The sequence below is a fragment of the Sinohyriopsis cumingii genome, chromosome 6, assembly GCF_028554795.1.
Source record: "Sinohyriopsis cumingii isolate HCF-2022 chromosome 6, ASM2855479v2, whole genome shotgun sequence".
Classification (NCBI taxonomy): Eukaryota; Metazoa; Mollusca; class Bivalvia; order Unionida; family Unionidae; genus Sinohyriopsis; species Sinohyriopsis cumingii.
Window position 1 is genome coordinate 107,504,823 of NC_142966.1, and position 12,199 is coordinate 107,517,021.

The window sequence follows — 12,199 nt, forward strand, 5'->3', positions numbered from 1 at the left end:
GTTTGAGGCCATTAGTGCAAAACATGATAGATGCAAGGGCTGTCTTCAGTGAGACAATGTATGTGTCTGTCATTTTACATCTAGTTACGTCTTTTTTTATAGATCAGCTTAATTCAAAGTCATAGTTACCTATTTGAGGGGGCCCCGAGTGGCTGAGTGGTCTAAAACGCTCACCGTTACAGATCACTGCCATCTCACCTCTGTCTGTGTGGGTTCGAGTCTCGGGCTCAGCCTTTGTGGGTATGTGAGAAAGCATGCCAGTAGCTTCTCATAAGTTAGTGGTTCTTTCCAGGGTTTTTCTGGGTTCTTCCAGCAATTATGACTTCAAAGTGAAGATCTTTTCCATGGCTTAATCTGCAGTTGTATAATCCAGTAATGAGTTGCTAATAAAAAATGCCATCATTCCGGTTAGTATCAGATTATCCATTTATCAGTGTTCACATTATTTTCACCACACTGGAGAAGTGATGTTTATATTAGTGTTCACAAGATTTTCACTGTTCTGGAGAAATGATGTCAATATTTGTGTTCACAAGATATTCACCACTCTGGAGAAGTGATGTCAATATTAGTGTTCACAAGATTTTCACTGTTCTGGAGAAATTATGTCAATGTTAGTGTTCACAAGATACTCACCACTCTGGAGAAGCGATGTCAATATTAGTGTTCACAAGATATTCACCACTCTGGAGAAGTGATGTCAATATTGTGTTCACAAGATATTCACCACTCTGGAGAAGTGATGTCAATATTAGTGTTCACAAGATATTCACCACTCTGGAGAAGTGATGTCAATATTAGTGTTCACAAGATATTCACCACGCTGGAGAAGTGATGCCTATATGACGGACATTTTACTTGAGTGATGAGAAGCTGTTTTGTATTAATGGTTTATTCTTTTATTTTTTTTAGTGCATGGACATTTCAATGATAATGGCAGAAGCCATCAGAAGAACACACAATGGAGAATCCGTATCCTACCTGTTCAGCCACGTCCCATTGTGATTTACTACAACCACCAATGGCAACACCTTCTGGAAATGTGACCTGTTCAAATTCTCACTATTTTCTCATGCTAAGCACATGCCCAGCTTTATGTTTAACCCAGATTTACTGGCAAATATTACATTATTAGGTTGGGTTTCAGTTTATATTTCTACTTAATATTCCAGTGGACAGTGTATAGCTTGATTGCTGAAGCATTACATGAAAGAAAACTGGGTTTAAGTTTTGTTTACTTTGGGGTTTTAAGTGACTGGAGTAGACCCTGATCTGCTGGTGCATGTTAAGCTAGTGCATCAGAGACTATGGTGTTGGCACTGTATAAGGTAGTTACCTTTGATCTCCCCCAAGCCATGGTCTGGTAGAGGTTGTTGATCATGGAAATAATTCAGTATTCATCTAAACATATCTTGTTCCCAAAATTATCTAACTTAGGGCACTTCATGCTGACACCAAAATAAAGATTTCATATTTGTATTTTGTTTCCACCTCATTCATTGACAGTTCCCAGCAGTGTTCAGAATCAACAAATAAGGTGAATAATTTTTTTTTATTAATCGGCATGAAAAAGGCAGTATCATTGTCATGTGACGTCCAGGTTATAGACCATGTGCATGATATTCTTATTTGTAATGTTTTAAGATGTTAATATGAGTTCTTTATTTTCTGGAAAATTTTCTGTTACTATTTAAGTTAATATTCCTGCAATTTGAATAGTATTCAGGTTTATAAGATATTTTGACATACTCTGTATCATATCATATAGCTTGTATTGTTAAGATTTTTTAAAAATATTATGAATTATGAAAGAGATTGTTTTTGGTCCTAATGGTTGTAAAATTTTGTTTTATAAGTTATACTCAATATTGTAACAAGGTCTGTTCTATTAAAAGATCCATTCTGCCCAGGGAGGGTAATTGTAGAACAATTGTTATAGCGTGGATTATATTAAGGATGTACAACTACACAATTCTGCAGAATTTGAAAGTATGCCACAAAATTATTGTATTCTTGCACTCAAACTCTTTTCAATATTTTGGAGAGAGATAATTACAAAGAAAAATCTGAAAGTGTTGAGAATGAAGAACAGGAAAATGAGGGGAATTGTTGATGTTTTCAGTACTTTTAAACTTGCACATGCAGAGTCAGGGTTCACCCAGATTTGAGAAGTCTTTGAATTCTTGTTGAAATGAATAGTCCTTGAATTTTAGTTGAACTGAAAAAGCCCTTGAAAATCTTCATTAGTCTTTGAAACTTACTTGAATTTCAATAAAGCAATAGTTGCATTTGAAATGAGTGTAACTGCAAAAAAAAGTCAGACAAAACATTTGTCGGTGTTTTCATTTCTTGTGTTTATTTCTTTGTAATTGGCTGGAAAATGGGCAGTAAAATATAATAAAATGGATGAAATGCGCAACCGCTATATTATTTAAAATAGATGGTCAAAAAACAGTGATATTGTCTGTCAAAAACTTTTACAGTATTCTTTACGAGTATTCCTGATTATTCTAGGGCACTACAGTACCTTGTTCTGATATTGCATGAATTGTGTCATGGGACCATTATAAATCAACCGTGATGAAATTTTCTTTATTTAAAGTTGGTCAGGTATGTCGCCAGGGAAATGTGTGTTTAATAGGGTATGTTGTAATCAGTATTCCATGGATTAGAGAGGTGAGGGACAGGTCTAAAGTGACGTGCTGCTGCTGTTGGAAGGAATAGACATCAGCAAAATGGAGAGACTGCACTTCAGAAGTGAGAAGCGCTGTAGAAACATATGAATGCCTGTGCTTAATTTACATTATTTTGATGTCAAGAGTGAACAATTGACTGGACCCTCCCCCCAGTTGTCATTGAATGCAGATGGTTTGACTGTACCCCACCCACTTATAGATACGCTGATTATACCCACTTTCCTGTAGTGGGAGCTTTCTCCACAAAAGTCGTACCAAATAACAATATGTCATCTTTCCTTTCAAAGAACAATGTTCTTAAATCTGAAATTATTGTGGACTTTACAAACAATAACAACACATTCCTCATGTAAATATAATGAAGAAATTGGGGAATTTTTAACATCTAATATTTCCATACAGATTTTACTTTAACGGTTACTTAAAGATGAATGCAGCTTGCTACCATCCTGTAGTTCAAGATTGTACTAATTTTTAAAGGTAAATAAATCTTTAATTAAGGGTCCTTGAAAATGATAATTTTGTCTTAAAAAATTAGTTTTGTCCTTGAAGATTCCTTGAATTGTGCCCCCCAAGTTCTGTGTGAACCATGAGAGTTTCTTAGGTCCATTTCCAGACAGTTGACGTTAAACCGATTTGCATTCCATTAATATTTCCCACGTCCACAAAACCAAATAAATTTATGGTATTGCTCTTCATTCCTCATCTGGTATCAATTGCTATTTTAGCTTGTCACAAACCACCAGTCAGAGTACAAGGCTTGCACATTTACCGATTAACAAAAAAAAACTATATGATTTTGTAATCTGAAGGAATGGAAGACTTAATTTGCATTTTATTAAATTACATGGAGTTACAAGTAGTAGCCGAAGTCGTCCATTTCATTTGTAATATATTTCTTGATGAAAATCCACTTTTCTGGTAAATAATGTTTCTTTATTTGATCAAGCACTATGCCAAATTTCTAACATAGTCCATTCCAGAGAAGGGTGAAGAAAACAGCATCTTTTTAGCATCCAGATTTGATTCTTGTACAGGAAAGAAGAAAACATGCAAAAGTAAATTATCAGGGTTTTATAATGTGAACACATTTTCATTTAGTCCCATAAACAGAAAGTAGTTTGTTACAATGTAGATGTGCACACAAATCTCAAATTTTTGTTACTGAAGGAGACTAGGTCTTTCAATTTGCATTCTTAGGTTTGTCCAACCTGCCTTGGCAGAAGCATAATGGATTTTTTTTTCACTTTGACATCTGCGTGCAGATCTGTCTGTAGGCACCAAAGATAAACCTCGATGTTAAAGTTTAGTTTGTGGTCATTTTTGTCAAGTATGTTACCCACACAGTCATGTTACTTGGTATATGGTTTCATCTTGACGTTTACAGCATCAATTTACAGCTCAGGCTCTGTCTTGATATGCAATACATGGTCAATTGTTTCTCAAGTACCTTCTTTCATATACATGTGCACGATAGAAGGAGGAAGCAATGTGGCTTTTTTTACTGGCTATCTGAGAATTTGTTTTGCAAGTAATAGGCTAACAACACAAAGGCTAAACTTGTTTCACCTGAAATTTTCTTAGCATCTATGGCACATTTGATTTGTGCCCATTTGATCTTTCCACTATCACTTCAGAAAATATTTTTGCACATAATTCAAATTTATGCATGATTTAGCCATAAGTTATAGTTGACCAGATATTTGTTGCCCTCTGTACATTTTTGATTGAGTGAGAATCTATTTATCTAAGGGAGGCTTGCACTATTCGCATATGTGAATGCTACAAAGACATGTCACAGGCTTGCACTATTAGCACATGTGAACACTGCAAATACAAGTCACAGGCTTGCACTTTTGGCATATGTGAACTCTACAAAGACAAATTACAGGCTTGCACTATTGGCATTTGTGAACACTGCAAAGACAAATTACAGGCTTTTACTATTGGCATTTGTGAACACTGCAAAGACAAATTACAGGCTTGCATTATTGGCATATGTGAACACTAAAAAGACAAATGACAGGCTTGCATTATTGGCATTTGTGAACACTGCAAAGACAAATTACACGCATGCACTATTGGCATATTTGAACACTACAAAGACAAGTCACAGGCTTTAACTATTGGCATATGTTAACAACAGTGACAATTCAGAGGCTTGCACTATTGGCAGTGTTAATGATAGATCATATTTATATTTGTGTTTCTTGTTGGTATTCATGAATTTGCTACATTTCAGACCTGCTATCTCTTACGCTTTTGACATAAGTCTTATGAAAATGACCCTTAAAATATGGACTTGCAGAATAAAAGCACTTACTATGGTAATATGAATGTTTGTGGTAAAATCCAAATACTGGCTTGTCTGTATTTTATTAATATCTGGGTTTCATATTAGATAAGTGGAATTGGTCAGGAAACCAGACTACCTTTACCACAGTACTTCAGATACTTTAAACTGCATGTATTTTATGATGAAAAACAGCTGTATGATCCAGCTGTTGCTTTTTGTTTTGATTTTAAATGGTGTCCAGCAAGTGATATGTGAGGACAAAATTGTCAGTTAACCTCTTAAAAAGTTAATAGTACAGAAGAATAAAAGGGATATTCAAATCGGGGGGTGGGGTGCAGTAAGGGCAACAATTGGATTTAGTGGATATCATGTGTTGATTTGAGTATGTCACATGGCGTGAAAGATGATTGCCATCACGTCATGAAATCTTTTTAAGGATTACATCAAATTGAGAGCTATCAAGCAGACACTGAGCTATGTAGGGTTTGGAATTGCAGTTTGTGAAACTGTACTGGAGGTAATTAATGTTCAAGTAAACTTTACAAACTGTTGAGTTCAACTAATGTTTACTGCCACTGCATCAATCGTGAATCACGCCTGTAGACTTTTAAATGCATGTTTTCCAGCTTGACAATAGCAATACATGATATTTTCTTAAACCTTACTGAAAACTTGTCCAACTTATGAGGGGAAAAAAATCAACTGAATTACTGAGAAGGTCTTGTTAGGGTTGGCAGGTCTGCATGTTTGCACAGAAATTAATTTGAATTTCCTTCTTTGTGAAAATATGACAAAAATATCTGATTTATGTAAATGATAGTACATAGTTTAAATGTTTAATATTGTATTGTAAGCAATCATCATATTTCCTTTACCTTATGAAATCGTTGAAAATCTTGTAACTGCTACTCCCTCTAAACAGAATATTAATTTGCCGTCTGATTTCATGTTAAGCCTAGTTGGTGCTACATGAAAATAGTACCCAGATGATTTCATGTTAAGCGTGGGCTGGTACTGCATAAAAATAGTACCAATCTGATATCCATTATGGCCATCACTACATCCATCTTGAAAATTTTAGAGATGGGGTTTTCACCAGAAGAGTTGTTATGATGTTGGGTTGGTCCAGAAATGACAAAAAAGAGTGGTGCCACTTTCATGATGTCAGCCACAGTGATTATCTTGCAAATCTTTTAATTGCTAACCCTTCAGAATGAATGGTTGTATCAGCATGGTGTTTTCTCTAAAATACTTCATATGATGTCTAGTTGGTCCTAAATGAAAGTGGTGCTGTTCAGACAACCATTATAACTGCCATATTGGCCATCTTGAAAATTTTGTTATCACTATTTCTCCAGAATGAATGGTCACTTCAACATGGTGTTTTCACTAAAAGCCTTCTTTCGATGTATGGTTCATCCAAAATGAATTTGGTACTAATGTGACATCTTGTTTGTCTGCAACAATGACCATCTTCAAATTCTTACCACGACTTCTACATGACTGGTCATATCGACATTATGCTTTCACCATTCTTATGCGGTCAGGTTGGTTCTAAATGGACATTGTGCCAGTCTGATATCCATTTATGGCTACCATGGTAGCCAATTAAAAAATCTTGTTACCATTACTCCTTCAGACAATAAACTTGTATAAACAGGTTTTTTTAACATGTCTTCTTGGTCATAGCTTAAAATGGTGATGATCTGATATCTGTCTTGAAAATACTGGAGTCGGAGTAATGCTATTTTTCAGCACATGATAGGATATACAGGCTGGAGAATGATCCCAGGTAAAATGCTGGCCCATTTATTATTGGTACTATTAAACAGAAATTCATTTTGAAATGGTATTTCATTACAAATGGTTTTTATTATGTGCGTGTCTAGTTGGTCCTAAATGAAAATGATGCAAACTTGCCTTCAGTATGGCCACTTGGTACCATATTGAAAATGCTACCTCTACACCTCCTAAATCGATGGTCACATGGGGTTTTCACAAATTGACTTTTCATGAAAACTAGTTGGTCTTAAATGAAACGTACTAATCATACAGCCAGTTGTGACTGCTCCTCATAAATGAATGGTCATAGTAACATGGGGTTTTCACCAAAAACTTCTAACCCTGTTGACTTAGTCCAGTATGGCCACCACTATAGCTAATTTGAAATTCTTGTTAGTGCTGAAAAATATCAGATACTTTCAACCCAAATTAACTAAAAGGGAGAAATGTCTTATATTGAATTAATGGATCATTTCAACTTAAGAATCTTGTCTTATAAAAAAAGTAATATTGTATCGCTAATGAAGGTGCAATTTTCAAATGTTCATTTTTCATGTGCTAGTTAAGTTTATACCATAGAACTTTTCCCATCATCTTTGTGTTGACTCTAATGTCATTTTGCAGATTGTACATTCATGCTATCTTACTAAATTTCTGTAAAAAAACATTATTCACCAGTTTTGAATGTTGCATGTAATATTCACATCGTTAGTGTTTAAAATACACTGTATATAAGCAGTTATAAGTTAGATCCAAATGCAGACAATATAGACCCTGATCTGCTGTTGCATAATGTACTGGCAATCAAAGGTCTATGTTGTTTTTGTTCTGTTGTTTACTCCTAACAATCTACATAGACCCAGACCTGGCTGAACATTATGTAATGACAGATCTGGGTCTATGCAGGTTGCATTTGGACCCGACTTGCACGTGAATATTTACAGTACCACAATTATGGTCTCAAAATTTTGTTGATATTGTATTGATACAAATAAAGAATTTCCTTTACCCAGCTTTGCTTTTTGTGATTTTACATTCCATTCAGCAGAGGTGCTGCCAGGATGTGCAGTTGTGCAAATCATGCAACATTTGTACAAATTCATGCACTTGAAGAGGAATGATGCTCGAGAACTCAAGCAAGTTTGAAGTTGCACATATGATAATTTACTCCACACAGTTTAGTTTTCATTGCACTGCTCACTTGTAAAATGCTTATCTTGATATAAGTGTTAGTATTTATTGAACAGTTGGTATTTCCTCCCTCCTCTTCTCTCTCTCTCTCTCTCTCTCTCTCCCCCCCCCCCTTAGTCATTTTTTGGTGACAAGATGGGAGCTCCTCCCTTTCGATAAAATCTTGGCAGCATCTCTGATTCAGAGAGGTTTCATTAAGGTCACTTATTTATTCTAGATACATCTGGGACAAGCAATATATACAAAAGAAAACAAAGTGAGGAAAATAAGGTATACACCAGGACTGTGGGTAACCGTAAATGTCTTGCCTCCCCTCTGCATAAACAATGAAGAAGGGCTTTAGGAATTGTAATCTCTTTAACGAAGGTGAATGATTTATTTAAATTGTTTGATTTTCAGCTTTTCTGCCCAGTCTGTACTCATGAGTCTGGTTCAACCACAAACAACAGAGATCCTGATCAGCTGTCTCATAATATATCAGCATATCAGGGTCTGTATTCTTCTGATTGTTCCTAGGAGACTGATTAGTCCAAGATTTTCCAGCTCATTAAACAATGGTAGATGTGTGTCTGCAGTCTGCAGTTGGATCTAATTTTATGTGTACTTGAAATTGTTTTGTTCTTTCCAAGTTTAATGCCATTTCTCAGCACAAGATAGGCTATCCATGGCAGCCAGCACAACTGGTGGGGAAAGAACCCAGGAAAGATCAAGTTAGAACCACCAACCCACAGGAAGCTACTGGCAAGCTTTGTCACATACCCACATTGGCAAAGTGTGAAACTCAAACTAGAAATTTTCATTACCTTGTATTTGTTCTGCTGACTAATGTATTTAAGGACATGAGGGAAGCATTTTTAATTTTGGGCAAGAGTGAAACCTTACTAGAGATGTAGTTTGGAAATGTGGTGCTCATATTTGTGAACTATCCAGTGTACATCACCATGCTAAACTTCAGCAGAGAGTGATGGAGAATATCAGATATAAACAAGGAGTGGAGTGGGTGGTAAAACAGTACATGTACTATGGGGAGAGGGGCAGCTCTGCAACTTGATAACTTAACATTTACCCACCTCATTACCATCAGCTTTTCAAGTCTGATCCCTGTGTTGCTTATCTAATCATGCTTGTCTACCTTTTTACAGTTTGTCATGGTAACAAGAAGAATCATCTGCAGATCGAACATGAATTATACACCTTGGTATGGCATAGAACAAAATCATTTTTTTTTTCCCCAAGCATGTATTAGATAAAGTATAGTGAGAGTAATAACACCTGCTGCTGGCTGTATAAATTATGGATTACTAGCTTACAATAACAAATTGGAAGTGCCATAGTAGGTGCATAAGCTAAATTGTGTACTGGCTGCTTTCTTATTGATGCCTTTGCATCTTGGGGAAAATTAGGATACAGGAGCCTTGGTGGTGGCTGAGTTACATGTATACACATCACAGTCAACTCGTCAAAATAAAAAAGTTAACAGCAATATTGATAGTTCATGACCTTAAACTTTAAACATGAAGGCCATATTGAACAAGGACACTAGCACCTGAGGCGGATGCAAGTGCAAAAATATTACATGTTTTACATCACATTTTTGTGCCAATTATTAGAGTTTGCCCTGTACGGCCAAAGTACGCTAGGGCAAGCCTTGGGTCAAGAATTCGTTCTTGTTGCATTGGTTTTGTTGATTTCATGATTCGTTCTGTTTCGACAGTCAAAACATAGAAAATTAAAAAAACTCAGTGGGATCTTTCATGCTATCGCTGGCAACTGCCCCTCCCGTGAGCTATAATTCATATTGAGACACGTGCTCAATAACTATCGTGCTTGACCGTATTTCGCGTTTGAGCGCTACATACTTGTCAGTCGTTGAATAATCAGATGTTGGCACACTGAAATGTTCAACCACCCCAGTCTGTGTGATATCTCCAGGATCGTTACGCATATTCGTGAATCTGTTCATATCACCCGTTCTAGAGTCGGGGCTCAACTAGAGGGTTGGACAATACACATGCATTGTCACAGTTGTTATGCTATAATTGTATTGCCACAAGTACTCCGCTGACCAGTCGCTGAGCGCCAAGCGAAGAAGCTGCTAGTATCATTTTATCAGTCTTTGGTATGACTCGGCTGGGATTTGAACCCGCGATATCTTGCATCTGAGACGGACGCTCTATCCATTTATACCACCGGAGCGGTCATCGATGACGTCTTTGACTACAGCGACTTAGAGAGAGCAAATGTTCATGAAAATCCAGTGCTAAACCTTGACGTGTACATGCGGGATGATGTCTCACGAGCTCAGAAATAAACAAGTTGAGACACTAACACATTCTTTCAAAGATGCCACTGGGAATAATATCAACATCACAGTGCGCGGGTACCTCGGGGGCTAAGGTGGACATAGTTCTCTATATGTGCACTTGATTATGTCACTTAACCCCACAGCAAGACTCAGTTTACCAGACAATGATATTCAGGTATTCTTGTTCCGAACCTAAAAACACAGAACAGCTACATAGCATATGTACGTAATTTGCAGTTATATTTGCGATGGGTATCTGTACCTTCAAGCTATTATATATGTCTGTTTGGTGTTCTTTGGTCAACATACATTTGATTTCCAATTTAAATCAGATCATTGTCGGAAACGATTGATAAGCCATGTAGATTCCAGGTTATGCAAAGTGCGTTACTTTGATATCGAGGTAATACCGAAGAAAAAATAATTATGATAGCATACACTTATCCTCATGTTAGGATCTTGATGTAGATGCTGCACAAATTTTGTAATTGTTTCAAGCCTGAAATTTAAATAAAAATAGACCTTTGTTAAGACAATTTTAATTATTTAAAAGAGCATTGTTACATGTGTTATATTTTCAGTACGGTTTCCATATACAATTGGCCATCAAAACAAGTACAAGAAAATATCCATTAACAGCATGCCTAAACATCCTTAGGGCCTACTTCTTCCATACGTCCCTCTGGGTCTGTATTTTATTGGTGGCATAAAATACCTGTTGACAATAGTTGAGTCTCGTACTCATCTCTACTGCTGCATTGATGTAGTACTTTCGCTTGAATGTTAAGATGATTTTGCAAAAGATTTATCTTGTACGCTTTCTTTAGAACCACGACTCGGGCGAGGAAATTTCACCAATTACGGTTTCACTAGACAGACTGTCGATATATTTCTGGACAGCTTTGGTCCATTCTGAGGCATTCTGGCTGAACTCTGCCTCAATTCTTGTCTTCCTTTCAAGAAACTTCGCTGCAATATAAAAACGAAACACACTTCATTCAAATGCATGGTAATGAAGTACTAGCTTCTCTATCAAAATTTCCATTATTGCAATAACAGTTTAATACGCCTTTGAATTCTTGTAGTCTCCCAGACAAGATTTTTTTGTTTAAAAGAAATTTCAGTTACAGTACATGAAACTAACATATAGGCATGCCAACATTCTCTCAATTATGTTTGTTTCAGGCGCAAATAACTTCATCTTATATCTGCCACTCTCTCAGCAATACGTACTATCTATAAGGCGTCCCCAAGAGAACCTTATACGTATCATTGCTGTATGTTTCAATATTGGTAGCAAAGCGGAAACATTTAATTCGCAAAAACAAAAGCAGTCCTTTTGAACAATTCTCATGTTTTTGTCCCCACACAACAGTATTCACTAGTAACATATCCCCCGGATAAGCCCCGCACCCATGCTGAAAAGTGAGCCATTATAAAAATGCATCAATGCATATTGCATTTTTTTCTCGATAAAATGAAGCATTGTTTTACTGAAAGATAGGAACATAAATTTCCAGTCCAGAGATGACACTAATAATTTTAATAGTTTAGACAGGATGGGTCAGTTCATGCTTTCCCTTCATTTCATTACAAATGGAAGAAACGAAACATTTGTTCACAATTTCTTTTCTTGCAGATAATACAACAGCTTAAAATTTAATTTGACTTCGTCCCTGTGTTCTAAGAATTTTAACTTCCACATAATTAAGGTCACTGCACACAATACTGCCACCAGACATATTTTGCATGCAAAAGCAAAATAAGTATAATAAGCTTATTGTCGTGCGTAACAACAATATTAATGAACCTTTTGCGGGAGAACATCACAAATGGTCACAAGAAAATAAAACATTATACCAATTTGAATGTCTGTTTTAAGGTGGCGCTATACAGTTTCGTATTTTACTTCGGGTAGAGTTTTCAAGA

General features: G+C 36.2%; 1 protein-coding gene across 1 annotated transcript in view; it reads left to right on the forward strand.

Annotated features, from left to right (window-relative positions):
• The window catches only part of LOC149797667 (ribose-phosphate pyrophosphokinase 2), a 39,119-nt gene extending 31,337 nt beyond the window's left edge, over positions 1-7,782 (forward strand). Inside the window, exon 7 of the mRNA XM_089962579.1 lies at positions 913-7,782. Within this exon, the coding sequence (XP_089818705.1) occupies positions 913-1,005 (93 nt within the window). The 3' untranslated portion in view covers positions 1,006-7,782. The remainder of the gene's footprint in view (positions 1-912) is intronic.
• The last annotated feature ends 4,417 nt before the right edge of the window (positions 7,783-12,199 follow it).